Source organism: Neurospora hispaniola (genome assembly GCF_033458365.1).
Source record: "Neurospora hispaniola strain FGSC 10403 chromosome Unknown B0T23scaffold_5, whole genome shotgun sequence".
Lineage (NCBI taxonomy): Eukaryota > Fungi > Ascomycota > Sordariomycetes > Sordariales > Sordariaceae > Neurospora > Neurospora hispaniola.
In genome coordinates, this window is record NW_026944410.1 from 3,099,597 (window position 1) to 3,114,360 (window position 14,764).

Below are 14,764 nucleotides of genomic sequence, written 5' to 3' on the forward strand. Positions count from 1 at the left end.
TGTTCAATCTTGATCTATCACCACGAAACCCTTTATCTCTGTCTATCATCACCAATCTCGCTGTCGTCGGCCTCGCAGCATCGTTCCTATCCACGACAACACTCAACACTCACGATCCTTCACCTCCATCACAGGACTATCCCTTTTGGACCCTCAAGCTTTTGCTTTGGTCCTCGATCATCCGTCATCGGCTGTCGGTCGTTGATATCTCCTAGTCGATATCCCCACATAGTAGGTAAGCAAAAACCTAAAGTTAACCATTCACCGTGAAAGCTTCAATCTTTGGAACCTGTGTCTTGCGGGCCATCAAGGTTCTATGCTTGTTCTTATTGATTTTATCTGTTATTGTCCCGTTTTGTTGCACCTGTGACCTTGGAGATCCCTTCAGGTTTGCACAGATCAAGTGAATGCCAGTTTCATGCCACTCAGTATCATCGTTTCTTCCGCCATGTATCATGCGTCTTTTCTCCCTTCGCTCTGTCTCGTCGATCAGTTCTCTTGCAATTACCCATCCCCTATTTTCACCCAGATGACACCCCACTCATCGGTTGTTGTCTTCACGCGAATGATACACCACCCCGCTGAACCGACGACAGCGACGACGGTGACAACCGACATGCGTGTTGTTGATCAACTCGAGGTCCTGGTTGGTCTTTGCTTCATCGACATCGTGGCCGCTGTTGCCCTTGCCCCTTGAGCTTGCCTTCGCCGTTGGTGTTTTCCTTCTTCTCCTCCTTCTAGTCGTCAGTTCGCCTTTGCCCTTCTCTTTATCTCTAGTAGGACCAACTCCTCGCTTTCTGTGAGCAGCTCTGGTTAACGCTTGGTACCTTTTCTCTAGATCTTGACAGTTCTCATCATGTCTTCGTCTTCGGAAGACTCGCAAGATGAGGTTTACGCTCAATGGCTCGCTCTTCTACAAGAGTCCGTACGGAATGTGGCGAGGGAAGAGGAAACCACGACGCCTGAGCAAAAGGCCCAAAGGGAGGCAGAGCGTCTTGCGTGGTTGGCATGGAGGGATGAGAACGACGCGAAGAAAAAGGCACCCAAGCCCCGCAAAGCGCGCAAGACAACTAAACCTCCCCAAGCCCCCAAAAAGGAGACCAGCCGGAAGAGAAAGAGACCTACCGCTGATCCGGAGAACAGTGGAGGACAAGCAGCATCAACTTCCTCTAATGATCCGGAGAACGGCCCTCCAAAGAAGCGGAGTCCGGGGAGGCCGAAGGGTAGTAAGAACAAGCCCAAACCTGGACAACAGCAAGCGCAGGCTGAAGCAGCACAGCAGCCGACGCTACCTCGGGAGCCTTCGCCAGTCGGCCAACAAGACCCCGTTGACGGCCCCACGGGCTCCTCGACCGACTACTTTGGGCAGCGTCTCGAGGCGGCGGCCCGCTCCAGAAAAACCTCGCCTCCGCCCATTCCTCAACCTTCCCTCGTCAGAAACCAGAACGGCGACGTTGAAGATGAGGACGACCTGTTCGGCGACCGATATGTCGAAACGGTCTCTTCCCAGTGCGAACCGATGCCTAACTGCGCGGAACGTGATCAGGATCAGGACCAGAACGACGACGTTGAGGACGTGGACGACCTCTTCGGCGATCGATATGTCGAAATGGCCTCTTCCTAGAGCGAACTGCGGGCAAGGTGATGGAGACGAGGAAGAAACTAAACATAATCCTTTCCTCGATATGCTGTCTGTCTCTGGGGTCTTGGGTGTGGGTCGTGCTGGCAGTGCGAACTGAACGCTTGTGTGTTGGGGGTGGAAAAGCGGAAACGAAAAGGGGTCTGTTTTTTAACGGTAACGTAAGAGGAGGAACGAGAATTCCTCGCCGGGAAGCACAGTGAATGCTTCTAACTGCCAAGGCGCGGCCGGCCAACCTTGCGTCTCGACGTAGTCTCCCGGAGGAGGAACGATTTGAGCTTTGAGGTTTCTGGGTGGGTTTTTCTTCTTTGATTTGGGATGGAAGAAGCACGATGCCATGGTTATATCGTATCCCGTTACTGATAGGTCGGAAGCCATAAAAAGGGCATTGAGGGACAACGATGGTTGATCGAGTAGACTTTCTTTCATCGTTCGATATCACCATTAGCGAAATAGCGACTCTTGCAAGAACATATTCTTCTTCGTCTTACAGAGTGAAGAGTCTATCCCTAAACATTGGATGATGATTAGCTCAAGTCAAAGCATGTGGAGCCACTGCCTTCTATTCTAGCTGTGCCGCCAATGTGTGCGAGTTTGATATCACGACACTCTTCGGGTCAGCCGTCGGCTTCAACATCACCAACCCATCACTTCTCACCACCACCTCACCTTCAACTCACTTTGGCCTCAACACCATTTCCAACACCGACTTGGCCGCAGGCTCCACGCAAAATTTCTGCACAGGTCACACAGAATTTTTTTTACTATTTCAACCCGGCCCCGACCCCTCCTCTCTTCTCCCAAACTTCTTCCTCGCTTCATCCATCACCAACCACTTGGACCCAAACTCGACCACCACCAACCATCTCAACTTTTTCCACCCATTCAATCACCATCTCGAATCCCAATTGATTCCATCAACTCCGTCTCTTCACTGCCTTTCTACAGTAACTGTCTCTCCATTCTCCTCTCCAATTTCTCGTCGCATTTTCTGCTTCAACTCGCTACCTTTTGCGACATCGTACAACATTCTCGCAATGCAGCAGCATCCGCAGCAACTTCAGCACGGCCAATTGCGCCAGCAAGGTCAATTGCCTCAGCAGCAATTTGGAGGACCTCAACCTCAGAATCTATTCATGCAGCCTGGCAAATACCAGATGCAGATGCCTTCACCAGTCCAGCAGGCCCCGCATCGCGGACAGCGTCGGGTCTTTGCGCAAACCTTTCAGGAGAGCGATCTCCCTCAGCAGTACTTTGAACCGTCACAGTCTCCTCAACAGCATGCCCAAGTCTTTCAGCACCCCCAGCAGCATGGCCACAACTTGCAACAACCCCAGAAGGTTGTGTATCATCCCCAACAGGCGCAGATGAACTGGCAGCAGGGAGCCACTCACCCTGACATCACCAACAACTCTTTTGAGTTCAATGCCCAGCAGCAATTGGGTCCCCATAGTATCTAGGAGAATGCCATGGAAACCTCAAACAGCCCGCTGGGCGATCTGAACCTTGAGGACTTTGACCTTGATCAGGCTTTGATGATGTCTGTCAATGACGATTTCAACTTCGACGACTTTGGCGATCTCCAGGTTCAGCAGCAGCAGCAGCAGCAGCAGAACGTCATTTCTCAGAATGCCGTCAACTGGCCATCCGAGAACCTCTTCCATGATCAGACGTCGCAAGTTGCCCATCAGAGCCGCGCCAATTCCTCAGTGTCTTTGATGACTCCGCGTGCCGACAACTCGTATGATCTCTTCAACAACAACACTCCTGTCCAGAACTCGCACAACTCTTTCACCATCACTCCCGCTGCGACTCCGCAGAACTCTTTCAACAACTCTCCTGGCCAGATTTCAAACAAATCTTCCAACACCACTCCCGTCGCGGACTCGCTCAACAATTTCAACACCTCTCCCGCTGGCAACGCTGGTGATTCACCGAGCTTTTTCAACACCTCTCCTGTCCAAGACTTATCAGCTGGCTGGGGAGTCGAAAACAACAACTTTGGTGATTTGTCGGCATCTTTCTCTTCTGCGAGCGAGAATCATCAGAACTTCGTTGATCTGACGGGCGAGAACGTTGATTTCACGGGACACAACGTTGCCTTTGGTCAAGTATCGCAAGGTGCCACCTATGGCCAGATCGATCCCTTCGCATCATTTGCCTCACCGCTTGAGAATTCCCAGCAGCAGGTTCTCAGCGTCGCACCAGAGAACCTGCATAATGTTCACGAACATCAACCTTTCCCAAACCCAGGGCATGCCCAGTCTCAAGGCTCTCCTCATATTCCCACAACACCATTTCCCGCTCAGCAACCTCAACCTTCCCCGCCCAAGAATTCGGCTAAGAAACGGGCCCCTTTGCCAAAGAAACCTGCCGCAAAACGTCCTACGAAGAAAGCCAGGAAAACTAAGACTCCCACCAACGACGAGCAGATTGCCGATTCTGAGGCTATCGACAACGGTTACCAAAACGAAGCTGCCATCAGCGAGTATCTCTGGGGAGCTGAGCTCCTCCCCCAGGACTATGAGTATGACCTCGATGCCCCCCTTCGCAACTTCAGCGATTCGATCCCCCAGCGTGTTCCCGCGAGCGAAAATGCGCCTGCTCCTGCCAGCAATGTCACTGAAAACGACCCTCTCTTTGACCCTACTCTTGCCAGCAATGCGATCTTGCAGGATATTCCCGTAGAAGGAAGTGCGCCTCCTCCTGCCCACAACAGTCTTTTCGACAATGACCCTTTTATTACGCCTGCCCCTCCCAGCAACGGCATCGAGAACGACCCTCTTGTCGTTTTCCTCAACCAGGAAAATGCTAAACTCAACGCCATGAAGCAAGCCAACCAGGTAAGCATTGCAATTCCCAATATTTTCGATAGGTTGACTGACACAAAACAGCAGGCCCAACTGAACAACGTGACAACCCCTGAGCCCAGCAGCCCTCCCAAAAAGCGTAAGCGCGGCAACTCGACTCGCACGCCAAATGTCAGCGACACCCCAGCCAAGAAGAGGAAAGTGTCGAAGAAGGCCAAGGTTAAGGGCAGATTGTCCAAGTCGGCCTCCTCGGCCAAGTTCGGTCTCGGAAAAGGTGCGGGTACCGGTCTCAACTCCCCTCGCACCATGTACGTCTTTGAAGACCGCGCCTTCTACTTAATTCCCGCCAATATCATGCCTGCTTTCCTCGAGTTTGTCTCGACGCCCAGGGAGATTCCGGTTCAGCAGCAGTTTCCCACTGCGCAACAACAGCCTCTCGCTCAGCAACAGAACTTTGCTCAGCAGCAACCTGCTCCTGTTCAGCAGCAGCCTGCCGTAGAGCAACAAGAGTTCTCGCAGCAGCAGCCTTTTGATCAACAGCAGCCTGCCCCTGTTCAGCAACAAGATCTCTTCCAACAGCAGGCCGCCATTGAGCAGCCGGCTCCCACCCAAGAGGAGTTTGAGCCTGCCTATGACATCGAGGGACGACTCCTCACCCTGCTTGATGACGACGAAGTCAACGAGCAAAACAACGATGAGGATGACCCTTATGCCCCGGCTCCCCGCCGCCCTGTTCCGCTCAGTGAAGCCGCCATCGCCTTTGGCTTCACTAGTCTTCCGACCGAGCGCAGCCCATCGTCCTCTCACAACCCATTGCCTGTCCAAAACCCACCGCAGGCCTTCTCGTCCCCTGCCCCTGCTCTAGCTCCCTCGTCAACCTCATCGCCTGCGGCCGGCAACAGCAATGGCACCAATACCGGCAACACCAGCAGTTACGCCATCCTCAGTGCCAGCAGCGACATTGTCATCAATCCCATCCCCGAATCCAGCCCTCGTTTCATTCCTGACAATCGTGAGATCATCGCCAGATTCAATCTGTCACCGACAGGCAGCGGCACCGAGCGCGACGTGAGCCATCTGGAGTACTTTATCAACCTGGTCCATAGCAGCGGCCTGTTCGCCTGCGGTCATCACGACGAGATCCCTGGCGGTTTTCGTTGGGAGAGTTGGAAGACAGCTGAGGAGAATCTGCTCGCGCTGCGTCCGTTCTTTGGGACTCTCACCACCAAGGCTTGGTTCGAGCAGTGGAAGAAGGGTGAGAACCCGGTTCAGTTGGCCGAGATGGAGGAGGACGAGTAGATGATTTTGGAGCTTGAACTTGAGGGGTGAAACGATTTCTGTTCTGCGATGGAGAAGGAAGGAGTGTGGAAGAGCAGCTGTCTCCTTTGACAAAAGCAAGAACATTGTCTCCTAGTCAAGCGCCAGAGAAATTGGCGATTGGATGATTTCAAGAGCCAGCAACAGCCAAAAAGTAACAACAACAAACAAGTGGTTTGGTCTAATGTACCGACCACACAAAGTATCGGCAGATACTGTCAGTTGACAACAAATCAACAAACAAAAAAACGTCGGCAAATGGATCGACAAACGGATACGATTTCCTTTATCTCATTTCATGATTGGCAGTGCTGTTTAGTACAACAACAGCACCAAGTACAGTTTCATGGCAACCAACAGTCACTTTGGTTTCGGATAGGGTTTACATATTTCTAATTTGGCACTTGGCACTTGGCACTTGGAAGGAGGGAAGATGATACCCAGATACCCCGAGATACCCATCATGCATTTTCAAGCCCTTTTTCCTTTTTTTTTTTTTTTTTTTCGTCGACAAGGGATTCATGGATAAACAGAAACGACGGTTATGACATTACGAGGCTACGAGGTTATGATCATATGAGCAGCTCACGAGCAAACCAAGACATGATACATAATTGATGCTTCACCTTACGTGGGAGGCAATGTCTCTTGGAAATTCGCTAGGTGCTCTCTCAAGCATCAACTCTATCAGATTGGAGTGGTTTATGGATGCGGGAGAGGGTAGGGTAGAAAAGAAACCCTCAGCGGATTGGCGAGAGAGAAGTGATATGGTTCGGAAGCTAGCTATTTAGTTGTGCAAAATCATTGCAATTCACATTTGCTCCAGCTTCGTGACATGACATGTGTGTGCTTGAGTTGTTCATGTTTGAGTGTCCAGCGAGACTTGCTCCAGCTGTAGCCATTTGAGAACAAATGGATCAACATAGAGGTATTGATGACTATAGGTATCTTTCTCTTCCTCCTCTTCCCAATGCTTCTGTTAGGTATGGTTCCGTCCTCAATACCTACTCTTGGTGTCTTGATCACCATGCTAATTCCTATCTCGCATATCTTCCCATAGCCTTAACAACATCCTTGACATTCACGCTTCCTTTGTCCATTCTATTCTGATGCTGGTGCTGTTATGGCTATCGTTGTCGTTGCCGCCATTGTTTGAGGGTGTTGATGACATTTGAATATTGGGTCGCGCGTTCGCGGTTGCTGCGGTAGCCGCCCGAGAAGAGGAGCAAAGTTGATGAGAGAATTGGGCCACTAATTAAAACATAGAAAGTAAGAGTCCACCTCATCGATTCCTGTATGTTCAAGCTTTCAATGGAAAGTGAAAATGAGACAGGCAAGACATCATTCAAGATCAAATGAAAAGAGATATACCTGAATGAATGTGATTGTCCATGCTACTCCGTGACAATAATGCTTTGCTAGGTAGTTTGTACATGGCGGCCACGGATCACGCTTGTAGGGGGCCGTTTGAAATCTTATGATTGCATCAAATTGAGGCAGCAGAATGAGGTCGACGATTGCAGATGCAACTGACTTGTCTTGAGAAAACGAGTATATTCTAGTACGTTCTTGAGATGAATGTGCGATTTGATTTTCAACATAAAAAACATGCAGATAGTTAGTATCACGCACACCAATGGAACTTACACTGAGGTATTTCTCCAATAGTGCCAACACCCAATCGCAACGCCCAAACTCTCGCCGCGCCCCAACAGTTTTTCTTTTTTTCCCATTCCCCTCTCCTCGCAGATGACTAGCCCAGGTCTTAACGACTCTCAAGGTGAGAGACTCCATCCAGCTACATCATCCTCACTGTCTCCACCCCCTTCATCGCCAGCCCCCCTCTTCACTTCCCAACCCAAGCCACCAAGCCCTCTCCCGCCACGAATCACCAGAAGCAAATCCCTCCCTCCAGTTCTACCGTCAAATACGGCAAAGTCAGCCATTACCACCACCAGCAAGCCCAAGCCAACTTACTCCGAAATCGCCTCCCTCTACCAATACATCTGGGACTGCATCGATGACCTCAAGATCATCACAGGCGACCTCTGCCAGCGACTTATTGCGCTGGAAGACACGGTAGCCGCCCTGGACGAAGGCGACAATGTGGAAATCTTCACGAGGAAAGCGCTCGACATGGCGACCGAAGGGCAGCTCATAGCGATGATTGCGGAGCAATTTAGGGAGATGGGGACGAAGATAGCGGATAGGGGGACGGATGTGGGCTTGGAGGATGGTGATTATGGGAAGGCGGGTGGGGATGGGGTTGATATCGAGAATAGGCACGGGGACGAGAACGAGAATGGGCATGGAGACGGGGAGGAGAACACGGATGGGAACGGGAGCGGTACACAGAAAAAAAACCAGGGGAGGGAGAAGCGGAACGCCAGAGTCAGTAACACTGACACAGACAGTGATCCCGACTTGTAAACTCTGCAAGCATATAGAGTGTTCGTGGGGGAACTGGTGTGGGGCAAGTGTCTGGACCCACGGGGGAACAAGGAAACATAAAACTGAGAACTGTACCTGTAAGCCAACATGAAGACGGCCGTCTGTTACCGGTTCGATGCAGCGAACATGTACAGTTGATTATCCTTCGTGGGCGCAGATATCCAGTCTGGCTCCAGCCAGACCCGGCCAGACAGTCTTGCGGACAGGACACTCGTAATTTTTTGCCTAATCACCCTATAAGATGGACAGCCAAATGTCGACTTTATGTGCCAAATGCACCAAAGAATAAGCGCCAACGGTATAGGGATCCTTTAGAGACTTCAGAGGTCTTCCAAGGCCATCGCACTATGGGAGCCGCGTCGAATCGGAAAGTGTAACGACGCTTGTTAGAGTAACATATGACTCCATCAATATTGTCCTTGTAGCTAAAGGTAATGCAGCCCGGCCGCGGTATGTAATCGCCATGCAATGCACAGTTTCGGAAAGGTACCCGAGTGCGATCCGTAGTCGGCCCATGATGCCGCATGGGTGTAAGAACTTCTTCCAGTGGGCACGCTCAGCTGGTATAGTTTTGGCCAAAAGCATGAAACCACCACCATGGATCATTCAAGATAAATCGTGTCGGCAGTGTGACCAGATGGTCAAGTATTTCGTAAGTGGCCGAAGGAAGACTTTGGTCATGCTGTTTTGTTGGAATTGAGAAGTGTCATGTTCCAGCCTGGTCCGACAACGCTTTGTTTACTTCAGTCAGGGGTTGTCTTGCTTTTCTTGGCCGAACACCTGAAGATCTTGCTGATCTCCACTGGACTACCTGCCGAGAGCCATCAAGGTGCATCAACGCGTTCTAGATCCATTGTAGCTGATAGGGCGGATGCTCCGAACGCTTGTCGTCGGTTCGATGTTGGTCTTGTGATCGTGTGGTTGTCCAGATGAAGGAAGCGGATGGGCCGAGCACATCCGGCGACCCGATTGCATCCGCGGGTATACCGCAATAGAATCCCGACAAGACCAACGGTTGACCTTGCTGAACCAGGCTGTTCTTGAATCCGTCTCTTGTTGTAACGATGATCATCAATTTCTGTTGTCCGGATCGTATTGTCGGGAACTGTCCAGGACTCAAGTGATTGTATATCTATATCTGCTCATCATATCCGATATCATTAGCCGACTGTCATGAACGTGTAAGTGATAGGGTATCAGTAGTCTCGTAGCCGCATCCTAACAGCCAATGTTGTGTGACGTCAAGTGAGGGTCTGGACGGTGACCAGGAGGACCCTTCTTTTGGACAGCTGCAGCTACTTGACAGCTCCAAATCTGGGGAGCATGAATGCCAATGCCGCGAGCAGGCGGCTTTGCCTATCGATCGTTACCGGGCATGTGGCTATTCCGGGGAAAGGGACCGCCAACATGAGTCGGGAACCGAGCCAAGCTGGCAGCATTCCTCCGGACCGTTCCGGTGAATGGGGCCCGACGATAATGGTGTTGCCGAAGGGCCAGGGTTTCGCCAGGGTTATAGGTGCATTTTGGGCGGCTTTGGGTCAGTTTTAGCCAGGGGCATGAATCGCCGTTCCCACGAACTGTCAAGGATAGCTCCTCATCTACCCCGCGAACCGATGTGAAGACGATCCCGCCTTGTCCACAATATCAAAGTTAAAGTTGCGGTAAAGCCCGGGCGATGACGGTTGTGGTTCCTTTTGCCTTTTCCCCAGATCCACTGTGGTTCGCGTTCCATCGAGGGTGTTGTCTAGCAGGGCACAAGCTGGGAAAATGAGAAAGTGTCGGTTTTTGTTGATGTTGGATATCGTAGCCAACCAGCCAACCAGCCGACACTCGGGCTTGGCATGAGTCGGTCGGTACACCAGGATGAACTAAGGATTGGGTACGATGTGTGGCTGCTGTTCACTTGGTTGATATTGGTTTTTTTTTTCTCTAGCTGTGGCTTCGCTTGTGGCGCAGTAACAACAGGGAACGAAGGCATCGTTTCAAGCCTTCTCTCAAAGCCCAACAAGCAAAATATATTGGAGTGGAGCAGATGAGCTGCCGAACGGGAGCTATGGCCATGCAATCCACTTGGGAGCAAGATCATGACGAATTACTATCCAGTCATCAAGAGAGCTTCGATAGGAGACTTTGTTGGTCCAAGAGGACACAAGAAACAAAGCGAATGAATCAACAAATTCGTGAGAGGACAAAAGGCGGCCAACAGATGTCTTGAAACTGACAGCGTGGACAGTCAAAAGAGACGGTGCAGACTGCAGCTCCGCTTGAACTGAGGGTCTCGGCGAGAGGGGGGCGGATGGGGAAACGACGAAAATGGGAAGACTGTCGCCGTCGTCGGCGGTCTTGAGACAAATGCCTCCAAGCATTCCCGTAGCCCACACCATAATGACCATGTTGGATCCCGTCTTCTTCCTTACCGACTGTCTTGGTTTCCATTTTCCGCTCCGTACCGTACCGGATACTCCGTGTCAGCTGAGCAGGTCCTTGTTAGTAAAATACACACGTTGTTGCCATTGCTGTTCTTTGATGTTGATACAGGTGATGATGGTGTTATAATCAGTCGCCGACGGAGGACGGCATGTAACGCGATGCATGAGCGATTTCGAGCTGTCAAGACTATCGATAGCCTGAAAAACAGTCCAGACGGAAAGAACCAGCCTGATCCCCGTTGCTGATTTTCTCTCCCAGCAAACAAAGGCCCGATGAGAAAAGTGATCCTCTGGGTATTTCGGCGCCTGGCCCGTTAGCCTGGTACGAGACTGGCGTCGCGGCCCCGGTGACGGAGTGCTATGGCTGCTTGTTGGGGAATTGCCGAGGCTCGCAATTGTAGCAGTCAGCAATGTCAGCATCGACATGTTCAAGTTGACTCATTTCAATTGGTATTACAAAGACTGAACCCGTGAAGCACATAGCGTGACCGTAAATCACGGATTCTCCGGCAAGGAGCTTGCTTCATTGTTGCCTCTTGTCGGCGGCTCTCAAAGCAAAAAAGGATGGGAATCTCTTCATGCCAAGGGCGCGGCGCCGAGTACTGCGCTAACATTACACGCCAAGCCATTGGAGAGTGGCCCCACCTCATCCCACCATGTCCCACCACCACAGCCCACCATGGAGCAAAGCGTATGATGCAACCACGATGGGAGGCAGCTGGTGGGATGGAAGGAACGAGCAGAAACCACCCACCCATTGACCACCCCACCCTCAAGCCAAATTTATGTCGCTCATGCCACCACGGTGACATTTGGCAGGCATTGAGAGCGTTAGGTAGCAGGGGTAATGAGGAGCTCCCCTCCTCTTTTGCCCCTCCTTGCCGACTGGGGATTACAGGCTGATAACCAGACTGGACGCAAGCAGGGCAGCTGGAGTCGGCTGGGAAACTAGATAATAGATAGTACAAGAATCTCCTCCTGCCTCCCAACTTTTTTCTTTCTTTCCTTCTCTTGCTTCATCATCATCATCCTCGCGATACCTTCATCTTTCTAACCAAAACTCTTCTTCCAAACCACATCAGGTATGTTGTGACTGCCCCCGCATCTCCAGAAACTGAGCTTCCTTCCTCAACACTTCCAATCATCGTCACTTCCCTTGTCGGCGGCGGCGGCGGCGGCGGCAGCAGCAGCAGCAGCAGCAGAAGCAGAAGCAGAAGCAGCAGCTACCCCGCACCTTCCTGACCCCGTCCCATCTCATCCTCAGTCAATTCCTCCCGCTTCGCTGCCAAGCTGTGTACAGCATCTGTGTCTGCGTCTGTTCCCCCCCAAGAGGAAGTGGACGAGACTCAGATCGGACTGTCATGGATGCTGGTGGTAGAGGTGGCATCAGAAGGGTTCCTCGGAATCGCTCCTCCCCGATCCTGCCTGCAGTCGGTCCTTCCGTGTTTTTGGACGCTCCTCGTGTCCAGTTGTTCTGCCACGCAAACATGTGAACGGACGAGACCGAAAAGGATAAGGAGGGCAGGCAGACGAGTCCGGCTTTAAAACCCAGACTTTCCTTCATCCTACCACCCATCATCATACAACCTTCAACAACTTGCTTCACAAGGCCTTGATACTTACTCGTCTTCACTCCAACAGTCAACATGGTCGTCAAGGTCGGCATCAACGGTTTCGGCCGTATCGGTCGCATTGTCTTCCGCAATGCCATTGAGCACGATGACATCCACATCGTCGCTGTCAACGACCCCTTCATTGAGCCCAAGTACGCTGTAAGTTGGCCTCGCTCACATACATCCCTTGTCTCATATGACAACTCAGACTCTGACCATCATCCCTCTTACAGGCTTACATGCTCCGCTACGACACCACCCACGGCAACTTCAAGGGCACCATCGAGGTTGACGGTGCTGACCTCGTCGTCAACGGCAAGAAGGTCAAGTTCTACACTGAGCGCGACCCCGCTGCCATTCCCTGGTCCGAGACCGGTGCCGACTACATTGTCGAGTCCACTGGTGTCTTCACCACCACCGAGAAGGCCTCCGCCCACTTGAAGGGTGGTGCCAAGAAGGTCATCATCTCTGCCCCCTCTGCTGATGCCCCCATGTACGTTATGGGTGTCAACAACGAGACCTACGACGGCTCCGCCAACGTCATCTCCAACGCCTCTTGCACCACCAACTGCTTGGCTCCCCTCGCCAAGGTCATCCACGACAACTTCACCATCGTCGAGGGTCTCATGACCACCGTCCACTCCTACACCGCCACCCAGAAGACCGTCGATGGTCCTTCCTCCAAGGACTGGCGCGGTGGCCGCACTGCTGCTCAGAACATCATTCCCAGCAGCACTGGTGCCGCCAAGGCCGTCGGCAAGGTCATCCCCGACCTCAACGGCAAGCTCACTGGTATGGCCATGCGTGTCCCCACCGCCAACGTCTCCGTTGTCGATCTTACCGCCCGCATCGAGAAGGGTGCTACCTACGATGAGATCAAGGAGGTCGTCAAGAAGGCCTCTGAGGGTCCCCTCGCTGGCATCCTTGCCTACACTGAGGATGAGGTTGTCTCTTCCGACATGAACGGCAACCCCGCCTCCTCCATCTTCGATGCCAAGGCCGGTATCTCCCTCAACAAGAACTTCGTCAAGCTTGTCTCTTGGTACGACAACGAGTGGGGCTACTCTCGCCGTGTCCTTGACCTCATCTCCTACATCTCCAAGGTCGATGCCAAGAAGGCCTAAATCGGTTGCGTATCCGCACGGTTATGAAGTAATGGTCTTTTCCTAGATATGAAGAAAAAAAAAAGGCAATGATTCCATGGGATTGAACTCGAGCATGTTGGATCTCGGGCAGTCCTGCTTAAAGTAAAATAATATCCGAACTCAAATAGATACCAAGTTCACTTCCAGTTCTGTTCCTAATTGCGCATTGTGATACGAGTTGTTTTCTATCTCAGAAGTGCTGTGTATAGATGGCTGAGATCATTCCAGTTGACTGCGATGACATGGTGCTACAGGTCGCAGCTGAGTGCCTCGGGCCTCCTGCGACGGTTTACCAGCAGTGAAGTGCTCGAAACATTGAAACAAAAGCTTTCCTTCGGTGAGGGTAAGTATCAGCAGCGTACGATGAAAAGTAGATCAATACCCTGCTAACCAGATGTCTCTCTTGACGTGACCTACTACACCTTCAATTGATTGACCAAACTCTAGCTAGACCGTAATTTCCAGTGGCCTGAGAGCACGGTGTTCCTGAACAACCGATGATTGGCAATCTCCATCAGTGGTATGACGATGACAACATGAGGCGAAGTTGAAGGGTAGGTAGTATTCACTGTTACCGTTACTGTCGTATCGACTGTGAGTGTGGTCTGACAACGCCTTGTCGGGCTATCCGATCAACGAACGGTCTATCCGTCTGCCGCCCGCTGCCGTCCGCTACTGTTACATGGGTGGGTGAGTGGACTGAGAGAACGTCAAGCTGTCAAGGGTCTTTCATCAGTCGTCAGTCTATACCTGTCAGGATTACATGTACCTACATAGACCGTCAAGGTAATCAAGGTAATCTCTGATCTGATTGTCCGCCACGTATCTCAATCAGGAACTGGGAGGGGGAGTTGTTCATGTAGGAAACAGGAGAGACAGGACTGGACTGGATCAAATGGGGAATAGCATGAGGCATGAAGCAAGCAGACTCCATTCTATGGCTGGGGACCTTGATGGCCCTGGCTCTGGCCCCTTTTGACGGCGTTACTTCCAGAGTAACAAAGTGGAAAACACTGCTGATGATGACGTTGTTCACCTTGAACCACCTTGGACCACCTTGATGGCCGAGGAAGTACCGGTTAATGTCTAAGGTCAGGTTAGTATTGGATTTTCGCGAAGCAGCGAAAGGGCGAGAAGTAAGTTACATTGGTCTAGAAATGGAAGGAGAAAAGCGAAGAAAGCGAAAATATAGGTATATATATGTATATATGTGAAGAAAGGAAAGGAAAAAAAAAAAAAAAAAAGAAAAGAAAAGGCGAGATGGGAGAGCTCATGAAGAAAGTAGGAGAGTGTCACGCAATAAGCTGGAGGTAGGTAACTCAGCTGGCAACGAACTGGATTGAAGGTATTTGTGTGAACA

General features: G+C 51.5%; 4 protein-coding genes across 4 annotated transcripts; all 4 read left to right on the forward strand.

Moving 5' to 3' along the window:
* Positions 1 to 856: 856 nt before the first annotated feature.
* On the forward strand, positions 857 to 1,624 carry B0T23DRAFT_318470 (uncharacterized protein; the record flags this gene model as incomplete). The annotated part of the gene is made up of 1 exon (XM_062835077.1): positions 857 to 1,624. One exon carries the CDS (start codon positions 857 to 859, stop codon positions 1,622 to 1,624), a length of 768 nt encoding a protein of 255 aa, XP_062692130.1.
* Positions 1,625 to 2,676: 1,052 nt separating this feature from the next.
* Positions 2,677 to 5,748, forward strand: B0T23DRAFT_319101 (uncharacterized protein; the record flags this gene model as incomplete). Its single annotated transcript, XM_062835104.1, has 3 exons — positions 2,677 to 2,979; positions 3,100 to 4,482; positions 4,537 to 5,748. The coding sequence occupies 3 exons, from the start codon at positions 2,677 to 2,679 to the stop codon at positions 5,746 to 5,748; spliced, it is 2,898 nt and encodes a 965-aa protein (XP_062692131.1).
* Positions 5,749 to 7,515: 1,767 nt separating this feature from the next.
* B0T23DRAFT_444102 (uncharacterized protein) lies at positions 7,516 to 8,338 on the forward strand (the record flags this gene model as incomplete). Its single annotated transcript, XM_062840885.1, has 1 exon — positions 7,516 to 8,338. One exon carries the CDS (start codon positions 7,516 to 7,518, stop codon positions 8,194 to 8,196), a length of 681 nt encoding a protein of 226 aa, XP_062692132.1. The 3' UTR covers positions 8,197 to 8,338.
* Positions 8,339 to 12,292: 3,954 nt separating this feature from the next.
* Positions 12,293 to 13,383, forward strand: B0T23DRAFT_319406 (glyceraldehyde 3-phosphate dehydrogenase; the record flags this gene model as incomplete). The annotated part of the gene is made up of 2 exons (XM_062835121.1): positions 12,293 to 12,418; positions 12,493 to 13,383. 2 exons carry the CDS (start codon positions 12,293 to 12,295, stop codon positions 13,381 to 13,383), a joined length of 1,017 nt encoding a protein of 338 aa, XP_062692133.1.
* Between the last annotated feature and the right edge of the window lie 1,381 nt (positions 13,384 to 14,764).